The following is a 25049-nucleotide window of genomic DNA, read 5'->3' on the forward strand; positions in this document are numbered from 1 at the left end:
CCACAGTGTTTTGATCGTTTCCCTTAGATCCTTGATGTTGTTTGGCCGTGTCTCTTGAATCTTGTTTTTCATGACGTTCCAGGCGTTTTCGATTGGATTAATGTCAGGAGAATTACCTGGCCACTCTAACAGAGGAATATTATGGTCACTGAGAAACTTTTGCACGGCCTTGGACATGTGGGCCGGGGCCCCATCATGCATAAAATAATTACACTCATGAATGTCCCAAAAAAGCAAGTAAATGTTCTTCCAAAACATTAATATAATAGCTTGCTTTCATGGTTTCATTCTTGGGAAGAAAGTATAATCCTCCTCTGCCCTTGTTACCACTGAATGCCCCCCACACCATCACACTATCAGGGTATTTAACGGTCTTAACTGTAAATTTCGGGTCATACCGTGAAGCAGTACTCGGACGGAGCACCATCTTAGATCCATCCCGGATCAACCTAAAAGTGCTCTCATCACTAAACCTAACTTTTTTCCAGTCTTCAGGTGTCCAATCTTGATATTTCTTACAGAAGTCGAGCCTTTTTCTCTTCATTGCTGATGTGAGAAGGGGTTTCTTCGCAGCACGGCGACTTGGCAAGCCCAGATCCATTTGCAGACGGTGACGAACTGTCTTAGTTGCGACATTCTGGAGGAGCTCAGGATACTTGTTTTTTAATTCTACAGCTGTTATGAAGGAATTTGACATTACCTCACGCTTTAGAAGTTTATCAGTCCTTGGTGAAGTCTTTCTAGGTGCACCGGAGCCGGACTTCCTACATGGTACAGTTCCAGGAGGAAATGACGCCGCTGAACGCTTTAGCTGGTAAATTGTCTCTCTTGACACTCCAAGATCCCTGGATACAGCGATTACCGAATCACGTTTTTCCAGAAGGGTTAAGGCCCGGGATTTTTCTGCCATTGTCAGCTTTTTACGACCCATTGTGTGTAATCAGAACAAAGTTATAAGACCACTTACTTTTAAGAACTTAAACAAAAATCTAGCTGCACAGAGCAAAGAAAGAACTATCTCGCCGTACAACGCTACGAGGCACACTGAGCTTCTGATGGGTGAGGGAAGATTGCAAGTGGCGCGCTAATCGCTGACGTCATCATCAGGCTCCTCTCATATTTTTATGGCGGGAACGGCGCTTGACCCCGTTATGTGGATTTTGAGTGTGGCAAGTTTTTTTTTTGCCACACAATGTAAATATTTTTTTTGCCGGCACTGTAGATTTTTGTCAGGAAATCTTAAAGAAATTTATTGCAATTTTAAAAATCAGTCTTATGTATAAAGGTCACCAAGAATGTTCTATCGCTTTTTGTGGAGGTCTGTATTCCATTGCCCCTCACACCGTCAGTTGAATGCGAATGGAGATAAGGTGAATCTGAGTTGTTGATGTGAGTGTATCCAACATACCACCTGGTTCTGGCAGTTCAGTTACACCGTGAACTTGCGTAAGGAAGAGTGAACGTGGGTCCTCCACAGAGCGTCATGAGGGCATCTATGCTGTACGAGTTCCAACTGGGGTCAAACGCCGCTGTAAGGGGGAGGAAGACATGACAGGCCTTTGGTGAGGGTGTCGTGACTACGTGGACAGTGCAGCGGCGGTTTAACAAATTTAAGGACGGTGACGAAATACTCGAAGTCGCACCACGTGCCGGAAGACCAACACATGTACAAAATGAAGATTTTCAGGCAGCAATTGAGACGGACAGTGACCAAACATGAGAGAAACTGGGACTACAATTCAGTGTGAGTGGAGAAACCATTCGGCAGCACCTGCAACAACTGAGGAAACACTACAAGTTGGGTCGATGGGTCCCACATGAATTGACTCCGAGCCAAAAGGCAATGCGAGTTGACACGTGTGTTTCTTTGCTGTCTCGTCTGAGGAAGGAGCCATTTCTGAACAGGCTGTTGACATGTTATGAGAAGTGGGTCTTGTACGAAGCTCCACGGCGCCGTCATCATTGGTTAGACCCCCCATGAACCGGTTCCAAAACAGCCGAAACCAGTACTGCACCGAAGAAGGTCCTCCTGTGTGTTTGGTGGCCTGCTCGCGGCATCGTGCATCGGGTACTGCCACCAGCTGGTCAGAGCATCAATGAAACTGTGTACTGTGAACAGTTGAGCAGTGTTAAAGAAAAACTCAAAACTCTGGAGCCAGCACTTCTGAATCGCAAAGGGTCCTCCTGTTACAGGACAACGCTAAGCCCCACGAGTAACGGATGACCCGGGACACCATTTTACGCCTTGGATGGGAAAAACTATTGCATCCGCCATACTCCTCGGATATTGCAACGTCCTATTATCACTTGTTTCATTCCTTGGACAATCACCTTAGAGGACGAAAGTTCAATTCAATGGTAGAGGTGAAAAATGCACTTGATACCTTACCTTCTTCGCTTCACGCCCACAAAATTCTACCGCGATGGAATCCATGGGCTTCAGAACGTTGACAGAAAGTCGTCGATGCTGATGGGGACTATATTTGATCTTCCAGGTACGTCTTAGCCCCAGGTGACATTTCGATATTGGAAGTGGTGGGTGAGAACTTTCTTGGTTACCTATGTACAAGATAGGTTATGTGTACAAGGGCTTAAATTGAATTAGTTACGCACAAAGGTATAATGTTTGGTCGGGGGTAGTAGTTTTTGGTGAAACTTAACAAAAACTACCTGGAATATAATTTATGGAGACAAAAAAAAAAAAATAATAATAATAATAATAATAATAATAATAATAATAATAATAATAATAATAATAATAATAATAATAATAATAATAATAATAATAAGAAGAAGAAGAAGAAGAAGAAGAAGAAGCTAAGGAAAACAGTCTTTTTATTTGTCCGGAAGGAAACTAACATTTTCCGGTTTGTCAGGCCTCAAAAGCACTAGCTGCAAGACATTTTTTTGGTTTTGTACATTGTAGCTGGCACCCCTTCAAAAACGACGGACTCCTCCTATATAAACCTGCTGCCTACACCCTTGGATATGTGTGAACATACACACGATCGCTGACGTGTTTCATGGTCTAATTACGAAGACAATCATGCATCCAAATGAAATTTATATGGGACCACCAAGAAAGTACAATGTTTCAAACAAAAAGAATCATCAAAATTGATGCACGTAAATCGAAGTTATGCATGAACCTTCTCACAACATCTATACATATTTGTATTAAACTAGCAGAATACTCGTTCTTCGCACGGGAAGAATACATTCATTTTAAACATAAAAGGCAATGGAGGCTGAGTTTGGATTTAAACGGCATCAGAAGTGTCACTATTCATCTCAGCGACTCCAAAAACTATGGATTCGACACTAATATCGGCCATTTTCGATCATTTTTAAATATCTCCTCCCTCCCTTCCCCTAAGTTGCACCGTCAATGTAAAAAGATAACAACCATTCCGGGCTCGAATCTCATCTATGTTGAAAGTTTGATGAAAATCGGTCGGGTAGTTCAAGAGATTAAGAGTCACAAACATAGACACTTTTAGTTTTATAATATAGAAATATATAGAATTGAGGACCTCATCTTTTATCTGATGTCAGTTAAAAAGACCCTGTCTACAAATTTCGTGACTTACATTCAAAGGTTCAAACGAAACGAGCAAAAATTGTAAGAAAAAAAATCTTCCTCACAGAGCTGTTTTAAAAAACTTCACACAAAAACAACCTGGGTGATAATTTTTCATCATACTTAAAACCCATGATATTGCTTGTACGTGATGGCGACACACGAAATAACTTTTGAAAAATATTTAAAAGTTTCCCTCTTAGAGGTTGAATTTCGAAAAATTCGATTTGAGTAGCCGGTATCACTCAACGACTTGACATCACGATAATTATTATCAATAAATGTGAATCCACTGCTGAATAAAGGTCTATCCAACTTTTCTCAATCATCGATCTTGACAAATTGTTTCTATGTTACTGCGCAGTATTTCTGCATTTCTCTACTTCACCTTTTCTACGAGGGCGTTTCGTAGGATATTTCTTGTATGTCCCTTGGTCTCTATATAAGGATTTGTTTTGTTAATTGATGGTAATTTCTTCTTGCAATTTGTGAACTCCTCTACCGCCTCATTGCTTTTATATTCCTGATAGGGTCTGATGAGTCGTTTTCTACCATCTTCTTGATCCATGCAGATATTTTTTCACCTTTGCTATTAATTTGTAGAATATATTTCCATATTTCATTATGTAGCTTGGAGACGGTGAAATCAGATTTTGCTAATGTTCACGTCCTCAATCCACATGTCTAAGCAGATAGAATCCTACTTTCACTTAAAATTTTCTACTTCAGATACATCGAATGATTTGTTTCAATACGAAGCTGCCTCTTTTGAATGGACATTAAATACGAGCTATCGTGGCACGAAAAGTCACTAAATAGGTTACATACAACATGAAAGTACCCGAAATCCCACATACATTTTGCGACAACCCAACACATGGAGATATTCTTTAGTTATGTACTACAAAAGTAAAAGATACACTTGGGAGAATCTAGGAAAATAGCCACTTTATTTTGCACTACGTGAGTCAAGATGGTTTTAATTATAAGCTGCCACTGCTATATTCTGAAACCGTTTTATATGAACTCATGTCAGCACTTTAAATCATGATTTGGCGCATTCAGTGTACAAGGGAATCAAATCCTTTTGGACATATTTCATCTTTAAGATAAGCTTATCATATTTTCAGAGTGTGAAATCGGCACATCTTTCTGAGTTTTGAAACAAATGATAACTTTAACAATTATTGACAATTGATTTATTAGTTAAATTATACGTGTTAGCAATGAACCTTAAGGAAACAAAATAAATAAAGGAAACAAAAAAATAAAAATGATCATGTGAAATAAAATAACTGACTAAGCAAAAATTAGGGATACTTGAGTGTTCCGAATCCAGTTGAAAAAAAAGTAGGGACAAAGACCAAAAAGGAAGGACTATCCAGACTAAACTGAGACTTCTGGTATCTTTATTTTAATACCTGTATTTAAGCTCCTTTCAGAAAGCTTAAAAGATTCATGTACAGATATTGTAAACTAGCATTCGGCTAGTTGGGGACGTCATCCCCAGAACATTGTATTTGCTCAACCTACGGCCTCGCACTTCTCATATCCCTAATATATCTCTAATCCTAAAGGAATTTCAAGAAATGGCCATCTTATTATAACAATTGAAACCCCTGCCCTTGTTTTTTTTTTCTTCTAAGGGAAACACCATAAAACAATGAAACACATCTTTAATCGTTTTAAATTAAAAGAGTAGACACAAATTTTTATGCCTTTAATCTTAAGAGATTGAAAGATATGGATATCTTATTGTAATATTTGTAATTTGCACCCCTGTTTCTTTCTAAACCCTCTATCTTCAATTCTAGGTCAAATATAGAAAAACGCTGAAAGATGTGTCTAATTAATTTAAATGTACTAAATTTCATGTCTCTAACATTCAGAGAGGGCACGGTTGCTCAGTGGTAGAGCACTTACCTCTGGTGACTGGGGTCCATGGTTCGATCCACGGCTAAGTAAGTTTGTGGTGTACAAACACCGTGTCCGTGTGTTTTCTCGGGTACTCTCGTTTCCTCGCACAATCTCATTCCACCAATTCTTTCATCATCATTCACTTGCCTTAATCATTGTCTTCCTTAACCTAACAGGCATAATCGTGGGACGTTAAACTGAAAATTTAATTTAATTTCATTTCATTTCTAACATTCAGGGATTCCGAAATATGAAAAACTTAGATGATAATTGCCACTCCCTTTCTCATCTAATTTCTTGAATATCCAAAAATTCTTCCTTAGTGGGGCTTTACATCATAAATCCTATGCCCCGTCCAAATTTCAAGTTTGTAGCTTAAACCGTTTGATCTGGACGAATCCTGCTTTGGATTTTAACAGCAAACTTACATATTTCTGTTCTTGGAGTTTTGTTTTTTTGGCTACGTTTCTTTGCTTACATAGCCTACGTGACCTATGGGTAACTTCGGGAAGCACCGGTGGGTGCCGGTTGTGGAGGTCAAGGAGTTCGGAGCTCCCCAAAGTTAACTTGAACACCCCAAATCTGGATATATTTGCTTGGATATCGAACAACGAAACACACAAACCTGAACGCCTCCCCCCCCCTCAAATAAAAGTTATACAGAAATCGGTACTGTGGCGAGCTTTCCGGAAAATTTCTGTATATTAACATTTGAATTGTATAAGGAGATTATATATCAAGTTTCAGATCTTTAACACGTTTGTAATCTTAAGGAATTTCCAGATATGATCACCCTATTATAACAATCGCAAGTCCCATCCTTTTTCCTTCCTGCATTTTTCGTTCCATCTAAGGGAAATAACAAAGAGCACTCAAATAAGTCTTTGATTATTTAAAATTAAAATCCTAGTACTAACTTTCATGTATCTATCTTTAAGAGATTTCGAGATTTGGCCATCTTATTACAATAATTGTTGTAACCCTAACTTTTTTCTTCCCTTGTACGAGAAATATCAGAAAACACTGAAACACGTCTTTAATTATTTTAAATGATGTACAAATATCGAACTTCATGTCTCTAATTTTAAGGGATTTCGAGATATTGCCATTTTATTTTAATAATTGTAACTCCTATCCTTTTCTCTCGCCCCTTTTCCCCTTGTAAGTTAATATTTAAAAAAAAAAAAAATACTGAAAGACGTTTATAATTATTTCATGTGAAAAGTCTAAAAATCAAAATTCATTGTGCCCGAGCTTTAAAAATCTCGAGATATGAGCATCCCGTTATAATAATTGTTAAATCCAACCTATTTTGTTTGCGGTTTAAGGATAATATAAAAAACAGTGAAACACGTGTCTAATTATTTTAATCCTTAGAGGACGCAAAAATTGACTCCTTAAAAGCTATCGAAGCTTATAATTGGATATTGAGTGATTTATTTGACAAATTAAACACAACTGAGGCTTATAAACTATATCTGTCCAAATGTGTTTATATACAACATCCGTCATCAATGGAGCGATCGGCTGTGTTTATATACCACGTATGTCTCTAAAGGGTTAAATGGGAAGTCAATATACACCAAATTTCATGTCTCTTCCCTTCAGAGATTCGGCGGATGCTTTCCTATAATATTGTCACCTCCAAAATCCTCTTTTCCACATCGAATTTTGAAAAATCCTTCCTTAGTAGTATTAGGTCACAAAACTTATGCTTCTCATATTCCTAACATATCTCTCTACCTTAATAGATTTCTAAATATGACTGTTTTATTATAAGAATTGCAACCCCCACCATTTTTCTTTCCTTCTAAGGAAAATGTTTTAAAAAACGCTGAAACATGTCTTTAATTAAAACGTTAGTACTCTTAAGGAATTTCGAAGTATGGCCATGTTATTGTAACAATGATAACTCCTGCCTTTTTTCTTCCCGTCATTTCTTTCCCTTCTAAGGCAAACATGAAAAAACACTGAAACTCGTCTTTAATTATTGTAAATTAAAAGCCTAAACACCAATTTTCACGCTCCTGTTTTTAAGGAATTTCGAGATAAAGCCATCTTATTTTATAGCAACATTTTTGTCTACCCATCTTTTTTTTCCTTCTAGCGGAAATATTAAAAAACATTGAAACGTCTTTGATCATTTTAAATGAAAAATCTAAATACCAAATTTCAAGTTCCTAACTTTAAAGAATTTCGAGATATGCCCATCCAATTATAACAATTGTAACACCACCTTTTTTCTCTTCCAACCTTTTTCATCCTTTCTACGACAAACATCAAAAAACTGTGAAATACATGTCTACTTTAAATGAGAAGTTCAAATACCTAATTTTATGTCTCTAACCTTAAGAAAGTCCGAGATGTGGACATCTTAAGATAATAACTGCACTCTTCTTTATACCTTCTTTCCTGTCAAAGTTCCAAAAATCCTTTCTTAGTGGGGCCTTATGTCACAAATCCTATGATTTGTCCAAATTTCAAGTTTCTAGGTTAAGCGGTTTGGTCTGGGGGTTGATCAGTCAGTCAATTGCAACTAATTCTATTATAGATAGAGATAACTTTTATAATGCAAAAAACATGAACTTAAGCGTACTGTACAACTTTATGTTTCTCTTTCTCACATCTCTGGTAATTGGACTCGATTCCTGTGTGCTCTGAACTCTTTCCGCCCGCTTTTGATGAATGTTATGTCCTCGTTTGAGATTAACGCCCTTTATAAGATGGATCCATCCTTAAATTCAAAGATTCCTCTTTAGCAGAGACTTTGAGCATGTGGTTGACCAGCGAACAATTTGTTCACACAGTTGGAAACCAAGAAGAAACGAGTTAAACAATATGAATGTTCGATTTGAATCTAAATTGTTTAAGTAAAATAATAATAATAATAATAATAATAATAATAATAATAATAATAATAATAATAATAATAATAATAATAATAATAATAATAATAATAAAGCAAATTTTATTGGTAACAGGTAACAGTATTCTGTGTCTATCTGTTCATTAGGAACGAATTCTAATTGTTCGCAGGCCATAAAATACATTTATTATACACACATACACGGAGAGAGAGAGAGAGAAAGAAAGAAAGAAAAGAGATCAAAGATTTTGTTATTATTATAATTAATGTTTTAAACTGTTTGTAAATGAGACAATTTTCCTTCTCTTTGATAAACAAATCTAAATGAGTGAACGGTTTTATCTTGCTTGTATTTCTATAGCAGACTGCACCCACACAAATTACGTATGAAATTAACCCTGTGTAATTTCTACAGACGGGCAAACAGAATTTTAAAATTACTTTGCATGAAACAAAACAAAACAATAACAACAACGAAAAAAAACGTATGTATAAGTAGAACACAGTATCTTCCAATACATCAATAAAAGAAATAAACATTAAATAATTTTCATGTGTATTTAAGTGAAGGTATGTTATAATAAAATATTCTGTGTTTAGCTCTGAGTATCTCTAATCAAATAGAAACGAGATAGCTACAGTGTAAGTAGAAATAAAGCTGTTTATAATTGAGTTAATCAATATAGTTCTATGTTCTCTTTCTTCCTCATCAGTTAGTTACCATAACTACGAACTGGCGTGCGGAATGCGATAAATACAAAACATTTTATTTGACCTATGTCACACAACTGACCGCGTTAACTAAAAGGATACCACGACACTTAGTGACACAGCCTCTGGAGAACTCCAGAGAATTTACACGGACAACGCTGTCCAAATCCTGAACACAAATAGGTGGCATCAAAACAAAAGCTAAATATTCAATATAATTTAAAACATATGTCGAAAGCTGAAAAAAGAACAATTAATTATGATTGCAAATGGAAAGCACAAACACATATATTAGATTAATATTATTTGAATAGATAAGGAATGAATAGATGTGAATAGATATATATACAGTACTATTGGTTAGGAACATACGATTTCTTTTAATTTAACAGTTTCTGCTTTTTTTATTTTAGGTAACCTACAGCATTAAAGCGACGAACTACGCGGATCAGATTGAAAGGTAAGTGTAGCCCGTAAGGTCGTTTGAAGTGTAGCTTCCTAGATGATAAGGTAGTTTATAATGTAGTTTCTTCCTAGTTGTAGTTGTGGTGCTTTCCTATCGTAGAATAGTTTGTTTCATTTTTAGGCTCGTAGTTTAGATGTATGTTAAGATTATCGTAGTTTCGTAGATTGTGTTGTATCCGTAGTATTCGATAATGCTTGCTTGCTGCTGGTAGACACCATGTAGTATATTATAGCTGCTATTATTAAAATGTTAGGCATTAACATGAAGATAAAGATATATATTAGTTTTTAATTAGCTCTGTTGGTAATAGATATTGCATTCAGTATCTTATATGCTAACATTAAATTCTTACATGCAAGCATTTTCTTATTTTCCTACTTTAATGTATAGATATTCTTTTATTATATAAATATTAATTAAATACTTTTTTATTTTTATAAGTATTCATTTCGTTTTATATTTATAAAATTGTATGTATCATACATTAATATTTGTATGTATGATCTGTCAGGAAAGTAAATGTACACCTATTTTTCGAGTCTGGCATTCCTGCGCTCCATCCGTGGAGAGTATGAGAATTAAATCAATCAAATGTTTACTGAGGGGCAAAAAGAAAAGCTTAATCTGAATAAGACATTGCAGAGGGGCACAAGCTGTGAATACGAATAGTGCATTGCGTAAATAAAGGACGACACCGAAAGAGAAAGCCAGAAACAGCTGTTAAACTTACAAAAAAAGAGTAAAAATTGTCGAAGTGGGAACATAAAACACAAATACAACAAATACGCCGACAACTAAACGATCACCATGCCATGATCTTGGTGTAGTGGTTAAGGTGCTGGCTTACAAATGCAAAGGACGCAAGTTCGAATCTTAAGCGAGGACATTTTAAAAATTTTTGTTAATAATACATACAACTCATGAGAGATGGTAAAAGAGGTCGTATTTAGTTTTTCGTAGCAATTATTATTGGTAATGGTTCACGCCCTTTCGCTACGGTCAGGTTTTTTTTTTTTTTTTTTTTTTGCAGGAGGGGGTTATCTTCCTATTGGAACAAGATGATTGTTACTGATGATATGAAATTACACATTGAAAGTGAAGTAACTTGTGTAACGTGTTATTTGAAAGAATAATATAATAAATGTGCATTCCTCTAACACAGAGAACTCATGTATTTCGAGTTCGGGAGCCTGAATGGCGAGGAGTGTTATTTGATTTGCTTTTTAGTAACACATTGCATTGCAAATAAAGGTAGGCACCATTAGTGGTAAATAAAATAATAATAATAATAATAATAATAATAATAATAATAATAATAATAATAATAATAATAATAATAATAATAGGTGTTGTTTGTGGCAAGGTAATAAATATCTTAATCAATTCTTCTTCAAACGTAATGATTGTAACGCCATATCTCCCTTACAAACAAAATATTAGCAATTTATATCGAGAAAACGAGAAACTGTAGAGCGATGGGAGCAACGTTGGACAGTATGCACTCATAGTACTCAGAAAAGTAAGCGATTTCAATGCAAAAGGAACGAAGAGTCATTGTCATGGGTAGTCATGGGGCCACGGCAGAGCCCTCTTTAGGCAAAGTGTCAATAACTTATATAGAGAGGTGATACTGGGATGGGACCAACTTTGGACACCGTGGACCCATAAAGCGCATCGAAAAAAATAGGGGGGGGGCGCCAGCCAGTCTTACTTATTTCCACATAATAATATAAAATTATGTTGTCGAAATACACACACGAGTTAGCTACTAATATTTCATATTATTATTATTATTATTATTATTATTATTATTATTATTATTATTATTTTTATCGACAGCGTCTTTTCATTACGTGTGCGTGTTTGACATGAAGCCAAAGAGAAGATCCATCATTCATAGAAAGAATAGTCAGTTACTTTAACTGTGAACGACAGCAAAAAATACGAAAAGAGTGGACTACCTGTAGCGAAAACAAACAATACTTTCTCTCAAATGGATAAAAAATCAAGCCGAGATTAATTCGAACTCGCATGGACGGCGCGAAAAGCAAGTGCTTTGTCCACTTTTTTTTTTTTAACTGACTCACTGAACGTGTTTCAGTAACTTACTTATTGCTAATTTTACTTGCTTCACTCGTTTAACTTGCTTTTTCTAATAACTTATAACGACAGAGACACGAACACAGAAACATCGAGAACAGTTAAAAATCATAGATGCTCTCCCGCCGGGAATCGAACACGGAACTCCATACACCAAAGGCGCACGTGCTAGCGACTAGACCAGCGGGAAGGGCACCACTCTCTCCCTGTGTCGTTAGGGATTACGACCACTGTCTTGCCAGCTATCACTTCTGTGGGTTGTATACTATGATCACATGTTTCTTCTCTGCTGCAAGAGTAAAACCTACATTATATGTAATACATGAGGTATTTAGACCTACATGCTCTTCATATAATGTAATAAAAGGGTCATGCTGGGAATAAGAAAAAGAACATTCCTTGGACAAAACGGAAACTATTGGCATCAGAAATATTTATCTACGAGGCATGCGCAGTAGTATATTTCAGAATAGTTACTGTTTTGTTCAGTAAACGAAGAAAGGGGTATAAAAAAGTAAATATGTCGCGTCAACGAGATCGACCAGATTTGGCAGGGGCGGAAGCAGATGTATAGTAATACAACAACTTCGCTCAGTTGATACGAGCCGAGCCGGTTGATATCACTACCCGAGTTGGTCTTCTGCTTGAGCTCAAGAATTCGACCGTGCAGGTCTCAGCCTTAATTTTAAGAACTACAGTATAATTTTAAGTACTACAAGAAAAATACCTTTGACTCGACTCGGATTGAACTCGAGTCGAGTCGAATTTTGGCTCGACTCCTGCTCATCCCTATTCGTATTTGTATTTTGTTTCCACTTCAACAATTTCTACTCTTTTTTTTCGTTTACCTATTGTTTCTGGATTTCTCTGTCGGTGTCGTCCTTTATTAACACCATGCACTATTCTTATTCCCAGCTTGTGACCCGCTTCAATGTCTTATTCAGTTTAGGCTTTTCTCCTTACATTGACTTGACATGTGATTGATTTAATTCTCACTTTCCGCGCACGACCGATGAAAATGTTTTATTATTATTATTATTATTATTATTATTATTATTATTATTATTATTATTATTATTATACTATTGAACTTGCACGGCGAAATTACTGTATAATACGATATCATTTCAGTAATTTTATTCCATTGTATGTTATTTAATTTATTAATGGACACTAAATTGTCTCCAGATCAACGAATAAATTAACTACGGCATGCACTTTGGTGGAAATATCATTACATGAACATGTTTGGAACGAACCAATAATCTTATTGCAATGATATTTCCACCAAAGTGCATGCCGTAGTTAATTTATTCGTTGATCTGGAGACAATTTAGTGCCCATTAATAAACTAAATAGCATACAATGGAGTAAAATTACAGGAAATGATATCGTATTATACAGTAATTTCGCCGTGCAAGTTCAATAGTATAATAATAATAATAATAATAATAATAATAATAATAATAATAATAATAATAATAATAATAATAATAATAATAATAATAATAATAATAATAATAAAACATTTTCATCGGTAGTGCGCGGAAAGTGAGAATTAAATCAATCACATGTCAAGTCAATGTGTGAAGAAAAGCCTAAACTGAATAAGACATTGAAGCGGGTCACAAGCTGGGAATAAGAATAGTGCACGGTGTAAATAAAGGACGACACCGAAAGAGAAATCTAGAAACAGCAGGTAAAAGGAGAAAAAAGAGTAGACATTGTTGAAGTGGAAACATAAAATACAAACACGAATAGGGATGAGCACAAGACGAGCCAAAATTCAATTCAACTCGAGTACAATTTGAGTCGAGTCAAAGGTAATTTTCTTGAATTGAGTTCCGAGCCAAGTCGCTGTTTTCGAGGTCTAGTTTCGAGTTGAGTTGAGTTTGATAATGGCTCTCTCACTCGTTCAGCTCGTTTTAACTCGTTTTGAAATATTGGCCTGATCAGACTGGAAAGCAAAAGCCATGAGAAATGTAAGCAGTAATGTGGAATACTTTTAGTGTTGCTCACGACAGAGGTGCGTCTCATCTCGTAATTTTAGTGCATCTCGTGGGGCAATTTTAGTGTATCTCGTCTCGTCTAGATAACGAGAAGACAAGAGTTTATTATTATTATTATTATTATTATTACGAGACAGCCTCAAATGTCGTAATCACCAATATAATTATATACTGTAGTTCTTAAAATCAAGGCTGAGATCTGCACGGTCGAATTCTTGAGCCCAAGCAGAAGACCAACTCGGGTAGTGATATCAACCGGCTCGGCTCGTATCAACTGAGCGAACAGCTCGAGTCGGCTCGGTTGGGATGAGCCGATGACCCGAGCCGGCTTAGTTGGAACAAGCCATCGACTCAGCTCAATTGAGCCGATGGCTCGAGCTTTCTCGGTTGGGATGGGTCACCTACTCGGCTCATGTGAACCGGTTCGAGCCAGCTAAGTTGAAACTAGTTCATCAGCACGTTTCGACTCAGCTCAACTAAGCCGATGGCTCAAATCGGCTCGGTGTGGTGAGCTGTTGGCTCGGCTCACTTCTCGATTCGGTTCGATATTGAATGAGCTGTAAGCCGAGCCGCTCGAGCCGTTGAGAAGCCCAAACCTGGTCCCAGCTGTTTTGAATATGTTTGGATGAAGCCAATAACTTTTAACAATTTTTTGCTCGAGCCCGAATACTTGCCCCTTCGGAACTCAAACCCAGAACGTGACCGATGTCCTTGCCTCCTTAAGACTTCCAGACGACCGAGATCGACAGTCAATTAGCTTTTACTATTCAGATACAAACCGTATATCTTTTAAAGATTATACATGGAGTTGATATAATAATAATAATAATAATAGTAGTAGTAGTAGTAGTAGTAGTAGTAGTAGTAGTAGTAGTAGTAGTAGTAGTAGTAGTAGTAGTAGTAGTAGTAGTAGTAGTAGTAGTAGTTGTTGTTGTTGTTGTTGTTTTAAACTTGCCCTGAAATTTGGCAAAACTTACTTAAAATTAGAGATTTCGGGGAAAGGGTTCCGTACCTTCAAGACACACCTCTGCAACTACCAACATTTTAAACTAGAACCTTTTATTGAAGTTGCATGTAGAAAGTATGTTTTGAGGAAAATAACTGTAATAAATATAACTGAATATCACGCGACAGTAAGGCATATAATAAACTAATTTTTAGAATATGCAGAGGTAAATATAAAAGCTTTGCTACAAAAATACCTACACAGAGCATAATTTAATGAGCTCTGAAATACAATGTAACGAAATAGCCTATGAGATTCAGTCTACAGAGCAATTGTTACTTAAAGAATGGACATACACTATTTCGAGAATCGAGACAAGACGGGAAATGTTTACGATACTTTTCGTCTCGTCTCGATTCTCATCTCCAAAGAGAGACGAAAATTTTGATTTAGCCCTGACCCGTCTCGAATGTAAAATGTTAATTCTCATGTTATTTTATTTGTTTTAGAAACGAGATGACAAACTCCTCTTCTCGTGAGCAACATTAAACCAAACCGAAATATTCTTTCCAAATGTCACGTTTCTCCTTGTAACGGTATGACCTGAGCGATAATTTAGCTTCTAGATTTTAATCTTCTACGAGATAATAACAATTATTATTATTACTATTATTATTCCTGAAGATTTGATAGTTCAAGTATTGAAACATCCGAGTATTCAAATATCTGAATATAATAAAACGTATGTTATCGCTGATCAATCGCCATCAAAAATTCTAAAGTAAGAAAAAAAAAATTGCAACGTGCATTCGCAGAAGCACCTTGACCACTGAACCGCGATCGCTACGCGGTAAACGATCCGTCTTTAGTCTGGTTACGTTAGGTTTCTTTGTCTTCGCTTGCAAACTTGTATGTTATATTTTTCGATTCAAAATGTCTTTCGTATTTCTTTTATGAAGTCGGCAAAGTTTATATTAATAACTTGAGTTTTTCTTAAACCACTGGTTCACAAGTTCGTTCTTTCTCCACACGAAACTACAAATATGACAGATTGAATTCTCATACTCCCCATTTCTTTCAAAGCAGTCGCCATTACCTGGTCAAAGACTTATTTCCGCCACGATTCATATTAACCAAAATAAATTCATTTTTCGGAAGCTGAACTTTCACTTTCCGGATTTCGCAAAATTATGGAATTCAGTTATACTCCGGAATTCAGAAGAATTTCGGAACTCGGAAAGAATCCGGAATTTAGAAAATTACGGAATTGTGAAAAACTCCGACTTTCCGAAAAAATCCGGATTTTCCGAATTCCGGAATGTTAACGAAATCAGAAATTTCTAAATTCCGGATTTTTCCGAATTCCGAAATTATTACAAAATTGGAATTTTCCGAATTCCGGAATTTGTCCGGCTTTACTTTCGGGAGTCCGAAAACTAATAATTCCGGAACGGGCTATCCCTAGTTTATACACAACCTTTCAGAACACTAAGCTAGTAGCTGTCTACAAACAAACAAGTAATGCAAAGCATGTTGTATACTGCAATACGTCATGTATTAAAATCCGACACCATGACTCTTTTATTACATTATATGAAGAGCATGTAGGTCTAAATACCTCATGTATTACATATAATGTAGGTTTTACTCTTCCACCAAAGAAGAAACATGTGATCATACTATACAACCCACAGAAGTGATAGCTGGCAATACAGTGGTCGTAATCCCTAACGACACAGGAAGTGAGCGTTACCATCGCCGCTGGTCTAGAGGCTAGCACGTGAGCCTTGAGTGTATGGAGTCTCGGGTTCGATTCTCGGCGGGAGAGCATCTATCATTTTTAACTGTTCTCGATGTTTCAGTTTTCGTGTCCCTGTCGTTATAAGTTATTAGAAAAAAGCAAGTTAAACGAGTGAAGCAAGTAAAATTAGCAATAAGTAAGTTACTGAAACGCGTTCGGTGAGTCAGTTAAAAAATAGTGGACAAAGCACTGGCTTTTCGCGCCGTTCATGCGAGTTCGAATCAATCTCGGCTTGATATTTTATCCATTTGAGAGAAAGTATTGTTTCTTTTCGCTACAGGATGGATTTTCTCTTTGGTTTCATGTCAAACATGCTCACGTAATGAAAAGACGCTGTAGATGATGATGATGATGATGATGATTATGATAATGATGATGATGATGATGATGATGATAATAATAATAATAATAATAATAATATGAAATATTAGTAGCTAACTCGTGTGTGTATTTCGACAATATAATTTTATATTATTATGTGGAAATAAGTAAGGCTGGCTGGCGCCCGCCTCCCTAATTTTTTCGATGCGCCTTATGGGTCCACGGTGTCCAACGTTGGTCCCATTCCAGTATCACCTCCTGTTTTCTCGATATAAGCTATCGTCATTTTGCCTAAAGAGGGCTCTGCCGTGGCCCCATGAGTACCCCTGACAATGACTCTTCGTTCATTTTGCATTGAAATCGCTTATTTTTCTGAGTACTATGGGTGCATACTGTCCAACGTTGGTCCCATCGCTCTACAGTTTCCCGTTCTCTCGATATAAATTGCTAATATTTTGTTTGTAAGGGAGATATGGCGTTACAATCATTACGTTTGAAGAAGAACTGAGGAAGATATTGCCTTGCCACAAACAACACCTATTATTATTATTATTATTATTATTGTTTTACTTACCACTAATGTTGCCTACCTTTATTTGCAATGCAATGTGTTACTAAAAAGCAAATCAAATAACATTCCTCGCCATTCAGGCTCCCGAACTCGAAATACATGAGTTCTCTGTGTTAGAGGAATGCACATTTATTATATTATTCTTTCAAATAACACGTTACACAAGTTACTTCACTTTCAATGTGTAATTTCATATCATCAGTAACAATCATCTTGTTCCAATAGGAAGATAACCCCCTCCTGCAAAAAAAAAAAAAAAAAAAAAAACTGACCGTAGCGAAAGGGCGTGAACCTTCTTTAGGCGATTAATCGGGTCCAATATTTCAATAAGTTTCTGCACACAAATATTTCAGTAAAAGAGGAAAATTTATTCAAACTTTCTGAATACCTATTTATGGGCGAAATTTGGTTCCCTTGGAACTTTTTAAGAGTTTGAAGGGCCACCATTTTGAACATTTTCATCTGATTATTCTGGTTAACGAACTCATCAAGATATTTCAACAATTAATGTTTGTGCCAAGTTTCGTCTCAATCCGCTGAAAATTAGGGTGGTTATGGCATTCACAAATAGCGTTATATATATACACAAATAGATAGATAAATAGACACACAGAGGGAGAGAGAAAAAGTCAGCGGTGCCAGATCTAGCATAATGATGCTAGATCTAGCATAATTTGCATGTCTTTAGCATCTAGCATCTTGCTTTTAGCATCCTGCCCAAATCTAGCATAATTTCAGCAAGTTTATCAAAAAAGCCGCAAAACCTGGAGATGATAAAGAAGTTGGTTGTGGAAAGAAAAAGAGCAGCAGAAATGTATCCTCTTCCATTGATTCATATCGTTGTCGGTAAACGATACAAGTAGTCTTATTGTTCGAAGCAAGTTCGAAACGGTAGGAGGTCATCCCTTTACCGATGCCTTAGAGAACGGGCGTGAGAGTAAAAACAATTTAGTGTTTCTGAAAATGAATTAGAAAACGAGTTTTTTAAGTGTTAATGAAATTTATGCATCACAAGAAAAACAGCCATAGTCAAAAATGAAAAAAAAATCAGAAGGTACCGGTACAAAAAAAAACCTCTAGTTTCCAGAAGTTTTAATGTTTGTGTTGGAACTTTATTGACTTTTTTGTTTGAATTAGGAACAAAAAAAGGAAACAAGGAAGGTTTTTCTACATCCTGAGTTATTTTCATTTTAGAGATTTTTTCTTGAAAAACTCCTGAATTAGTAAGTATCAGGATCTAGCATAATTTGACTGAATCTAGCATAATTTCGATCAGGTTTTGGAATAATTCCGAGTTGTGAGTCTGGCAGCGCTGGAAAAAGTGTTTTTCTCCCTTCTCGCACCTGTGGTGCGTCAGAGCTAAACCGGGCCCCTTTGCAAAACGTATTGACCAACCTAACCTAAACACAAGCCTCTTACTTGCTAACGTAGAAACGTGGTCGGGAGGTGTAAGGCATGTAGAAATTGTATTTTTAATAACCATGAGTATGGTCGACTTCCATGTTTTTCCTTTTACTTTTTGCAGCTACTTCGGAACGTTCAATTTTTATTCTCTACTAATTGCAAATGGCGTTTACATTCAAAATATGAGGAATTTTGGTGGCATTTGTTCGGATATTCTTCTCTTTCGAAATGAAGACAAGAACAAAAGCAATACGCAAAGACAAAAAGTGTTATCAGTACTAAACATTACCAATAATAATTGCTACGAAAAACTAAATACGACCTCTTTTACCATCTCTCATGAGTTGTATGTATTATTAACAAAAATTTTTAAAAATGTCCTTGCCGAGGATTCGAACTTGCGCCCTTTGGATTTGTAAGCCAGCACCTTAACCACTACACCAAGAACAGGGCATGGTGATCGTTTAGTTGTCGGCGTATTTGTTGTATTTGTGTTTTATGTTCCCACTTCGACAATTTTTACTCTTTTTTTGTAAGTTTAACAGCTGTTTCTGGCTTTCTCTTTCGGTGTCGTCCTTTATTTACACAGTGCACTATTCGTATTCACAGCTTGTGCCCCTCTGCAATGTCTTATTCAGATTAAGCTTTTCTTTTTGCCCCTCAGTAAACATTTGATTGATTTAATTCTCATACTCTCCACGGATGGAGCGCAGGAATGCCAGACTCGAAAAATAGGTGTACATTTACTTTCCTGACAGATCATACATTGTGTACATACAAATACATTAATATTTGTATGTATAAAATTGTATGTACATTTATACATTAAAATTTGTCATATTCTTTTATTTAATGTTCGTTTGGTGTGAGCAAAGAGCTTTGTATTTAGTGCTTCATTAGTATAGCCTTCATTGGCATCATGAATACAAAAATAAATTTATTGCGGGTAAATATTACCTTTTATTTGCATTTCGGTACCCGTGAATGCCATGTTCAGAGGCTCAGACATAAGTTCAAATAGCCTTCTTCTTATAACTGTAGAAAAATGAAGCTGAGCAATTAAATAAAACAAAGTTTTAACACTAAGGTGTGAGTAGAATCACTGGGAAGTATGATTGATAAAAGCACTGACATTGTTTCTGAACTAATAGTGTTAAACTCACTCTTATAAACACGTTGAATTGATAGCAGAATAGTAGCAATAGTTACTTCCCAGTCCAGTAGCGTACGCAGGAATTTATTTCGGGGGAGGTTCAAACTCAATATAAGGGTATTTTATATTAAAATTCCTAAATTTGCCCCTAAAATTAGGCTAAATTTACACAAAAGTCGAAATTCGGGGAGGTCCGGACCCCCAGGACCCACCCCCTGCGTACGTCCCTGTCCCAGTCATCTCTTTAATTTGTTTAATTTGTTGTAAAAGGTGAAACGTAACTCCACGAAACAACCTATTCATGAGGTTTTATTTATCTATTTATTTAAATGATTATCCTGTATGTACTGTAAAAACATCTTGATAAGATTCCAGTTTCTTGATGTAATTATCATACCAACTGTGATGGGGAACGTGTGAAAGTATTTTAAAAGATGTTTTGTAAGATAGTTCCTGTTTTGTTGTAATAACACAGTCAAATATTAAATGATTCAAACTTCCTATTTCTTTTCCACACCAGCAGAGATTTGTATCTTTTTCTTTACACAAAACAGTTTTGTCGGTGTTAAAGCTGTGTTGAATATTATACATAGAATTAACAATTTTTCATCTAGACCATGTTCTTAAAGCATCCCAAGACTTACCTTCTAGTTCATCAGATATAGACAAATATTACCTTACAACAATTTTGAAAATTCATAAAATTATGTTTTTATTTCCTTGTAGGGCAATTCAAATTTTATTCTTCTTATATTAATGATCTCCTTCTTCATTACTTTTAATTGTGTTCATAAAAATAACTGCTCCAGTTTAGATGTCTCCATGAGATACAAGACAAAAATGATTTAATCAGAGTGAATTAATTACTTGTTTTCTAGTAGTATAAGTGGGTGGAGGCACATTTCGATGCTATACTTAGAACTTCTTTAGTCGACTATAGAAGAGCAATCAAGAGATGGCCTCTGAAGTTTCTTACCACATGCGGAGGGAAAATGCAGCCCTTACTTTGGTGCTAGAGTTACCAACCACGGTCAATCTGTTTAACACCTTTAAGAAAACTGTCATTATAGATGCACTGAGAAAGCCGTAACACGTGAGTAGTGGCAACGCCGCTGTGAGTTGTCAGAGACCTTCTTTTGCTGGTTCCCCTATAACTCTTTATCTATAATGTCTCAATTTGTATCTGGAGCTCTTTTGTCAAAATTTATTGTAAATTTGCTGTTTAGTTTACTCTTCGTTTATTTATTACTGTTAATATCACCTCCTTGAATCTGTGTCAGATATGATTTCTTGTTTGTGAAATATATTTTTAAATAAATTTAAAATCTTATTCCTGTAGGATTTAAAATTTTAATAATGGTTCTTATAGCTCTCCAATTGTATACGACTAATATTTGATTATATGAAACAAGTCCAATTCCTAGCATCTAATGCATTTGATGTAATAATTTATTCCCATTTATTTTAAAGAATTTACATTCAAACAATGTGTGATTGGTGGTACTAATTTCTTTATTACCAAATGCATTCTTCTCTCTTATTTGAAATAATGTAAAAGATGTAAATGCTGTTCCAAAAAGTATTCTGTAATATAAAATGTTTCTGTTCTCGACCAATTTTTGATGTAATTTATTGGTTTAATTTTTTTTAGTAATTGGCCTCTACAGTTTTCCTGGAGAGCTTTGATTTGTAATCTTCCATTGTTCCAAATCAGCTTTATATTTTTCTTCTATAATTATAGTTTTTATAAAGTATTTTAAGTGGATATGCTTTTCCTTCTTTACATGCTCTCTTGGAGGCCAAATCTATAGAACTATTTTCTGTATCTACGTTAGCTTTCATAAGAGTAAAATTGATCTTTTATTTTGTTCTGACGTAGCTCTGTATAAAGATTTAATATTTAAAAAATTCCATATGGTTTTATTATTCCAGCTTATTGTAGCTAAAGACTGAAGTACACTTGATGAATCTGTACAGATTGCAGCAGATGGGATGTTTTGATCTTTAATATGAATTAATGTCCGTCTGATTGCAAATCTCTCTCCTTCATATATTTAGATGGATTTTGGTAATTTGAACGTTGTAACATTTCGTACTGAAATCTAGATTGTTGCAACTACATTGATATCCTGATATTTAGATGCATCATATGAATTAGTGTTGAATCCTGGTCATTTTTTCGTAACATTTCCTTCCAAATGTTTTGATAAATTTTATCTTTTAAATCACTGTTTTGTAATTTAATATACTTTGGAATATTTGATTTTATGCAAACCAAATTAGTAGCATACTCCCATGAGAAGCACGGCAAGAGTGGCGCTTTATGTATACGATTGTAAATCGTTTAGGCTCAGATATGCTTTAGTGATCCAAGGGTTATTACTTATATACGTTTATACATACATATATATATACTATTATTTGAAGTTTTAAAACAATAGGCGAATTATTTCTGCCAAAATGTGTTAATATAAGTTTGTATTCCAATTTTTGTAATTTTATTCTCAGAGGGATTCTTCTAATAGCTAGTTTGTTTCGGACAAAGACTAGGTTGAGAGAATATTATTTTGGTAAGTTCATAAATTATTTATTTTGTTTTGTTAAAATGTTTAGATATGTTGTAATAAAAGGTTCCTTCACAAATCATTTTAGCCACAGCACATTGTTTTAATATCATGAGTAAGCTAAATGGATTGATTCAACATCTTCTAGCTGCTAAGCTACAGAGAAGTCTGTATATTTATCTACTTCATTAGTCAGATACTTTACCTACTATTAATAGAAGTGGGAGGGAATAATTCAATATGTTCTTTTAATTTGAAAGGGTAGACAACGTCTCAAAGTCTCATAGCATTCTACGCTACTGATATCCATATTATCTAATTAACATATTAAACACGATTAATTATGAATTCGCACAAAAATCTCTCTCTCTCTCTCTCTCACACACACACACGCTCCCGCCAAGTGAACTTTGTGATGGACAAACACTGTGTGCGTGGGTTTTCTCGGGGTTCTCCCGTTTCCTCCCACTTTCTTCATTCCACCATTTCATTCATTACTCATTATCACCGTCTCCTTTAGCCTAACCGGCATAACCGTGGGACGCAAAACTCAAAATTTCATTTAATTTCATTTCTCTCACACACACACACACACAAAACGTATTTATCCACCGACACCATTTACATAAACAACCAATTAATGGTTTTAAGTTGTTAACTTTTCTGTTTACTTGTAATATATTCTTGCGTTCAAATCTTGTAAGTTGTTTCAGATTTTTCAGATGACATTTAACTTCAAATCAATCATACCAACAACAAATTTAGTGGCTGTGCAGAAAGGAAGAAATTTCTTCAAAAGTACGGAATTATGTTAAATAAGTAGCATCCAACAAAACAAATACATGAAGTAACATTCATAATTGTAATAAATGGGTGCAGATTGAGTTCATGCATGTCATGGATAAAATTAACATTTCGTAACAAGCATTAGCACATCTCTATACCGTAAGACGGGATTACTTTGCTCATCAGGGGTTACTTTGCACAAAGAGAATATTTAAACTGCCACCGTAAGATAGAACATCTAACTGTATTTTGGCTATAATATTGGCGGGCTATAAGCTATAATATATAAACTTCAGTTCTAATTACCGGGAGAGTTTGTTGCTGTAGAGGTATGGAAAGCAGTCTTTGTAAAGACCGACAAAATTTGAAGAACATCACGTACAAGAATTTCCGTCAAAGTTAAGTCAGTTTCGTAGAATACTACTGTGTATAATGGGACTTTAAAAGAATAGTTGAAATTGAAGTGTGAAACGTTTTAAAGTCATAAAAAAGACAAAACTGGGAAAAGGCGGTTTCAGCCTCTAATCGGGGTTACTTGGCACCGGTCCAAAGTAACCCCTTAGATAGGAAATTACTACTGCTGGTATCTCCTGCCGTCTACTTTTATGTAAATTTTCTATTTAGATAGATGCCGGAATGGATTTCTTGTTGGAAAATAAATTACGAATAGTGGCAGAACCACAAAATTAGTTTGAAAGGGCCTTCACTCAGAAAATTTTATTTATTTATTTTTTTTTTCAGAAATTACTAGACTTTTTAGGGGGGGTTGAAGCTTATACGCATAGGAATGACTAACATTAGATTAAAAAAAAAAAAAAAAAAAAAAATCATGTAATTTGGATGGACTTCAGCCTGAAAGTCCCAAACCCCGTAAATATTCCACTGATTACGTTTAGGATGATATTCTCGGACATAAAGTGCAACCAAGGCAAATCAGTTCACGTGGATTTTTTCTGTTCCTGAGTTGGCATTTTTGTGAGGCATGTGCTATCAGAATGTGGCTTCGTGCCGGTACCAGAAAATGCATAATTTTCTTTACAAATATCGATAATTCATACTAAGTACTGACGACACTGGTATCATCATTCTAATATCAATATTTGTAGTCTGCATGCAGTTTTGTGTAGGAAGTGAAGTGTATAAATACTGAAGGGAAAACATTGCACAGAAACATTATGTTCGTATGTTGAACATAGTTTCTTGCATGTTGTGTAAAGTATCCCCACTTATGGGGTTACTCTGCACCGAAGTTTATATTTCAATAACTATGGGATGTAAACAACAACCATGGGATATAAAAATTCAAGATTTCATTTTTCATTTTTGCCATCACTGATACACATACTGTAAACCGTTAATTTGATTTCTTACGCAGTTTGTAAATCCTAGTAACAGTTATGTTTCATCATGTTAAAAACGCGAAAATGAAAAAAAAAAAAAAATCCATAAAATCTAAAAGCACGGACGGCTATTTTAAATTTGTTCTATCTGAGTAATGATTTTGACTTTCGTTAATGCAATATTTTTACTTTACTTACTTTGAAACCAAGGTTGCGAACATAGCAAATATTTCGATTTCTCATTTCCTCTCTCTAGTTACTTACGGGAATTGTGGAAAGAGCTTTAAGTAGTGACAGAGGTAAACTATGAACATTAACTAAACTTACACAATACAAAGATATGTTTCAGTTATGTCTTAAAATCAAACTTCAGACAATTCGAATTAACTATTTGTTAACCACAATTCTTTCGCTACTTAAATGTTCTACTGGCATCGTACTCATTGTCGCAGATCTTCTGTTAACCACTAGGTTCCATCTTAAAATGATTTTCCTTTATTAAAACAGACAATTC

At 35.4% G+C, this 25049-nt stretch overlaps 1 protein-coding gene across 1 annotated transcript; it reads right to left on the minus strand.

The window, feature by feature from the left end:
- Positions 1-214: 214 nt before the first annotated feature.
- On the minus strand, positions 215-931 carry LOC145666411 (uncharacterized). The gene has a single exon (XM_081733660.1). The coding sequence runs from the start codon at positions 929-931 to the stop codon at positions 215-217; it is 717 nt and encodes a 238-aa protein (XP_081589786.1).
- Between the last annotated feature and the right edge of the window lie 24118 nt (positions 932-25049).

Source organism: Thermobia domestica, chromosome 1 (assembly GCF_964235325.1).
Source record: "Thermobia domestica chromosome 1, izTheDome1.hap1.1, whole genome shotgun sequence".
Taxonomy (NCBI): Eukaryota; Metazoa; Arthropoda; class Insecta; order Zygentoma; family Lepismatidae; genus Thermobia; species Thermobia domestica.

What these genes read in the sequence shown, in the direction of transcription:
- LOC145666411 (XM_081733660.1), bottom strand. Translation starts at nt 931, where the DNA reads ATGGGTCGTAAAAAGCTGACAATGGCAGAAAAATCCCGGGCCTTAACC.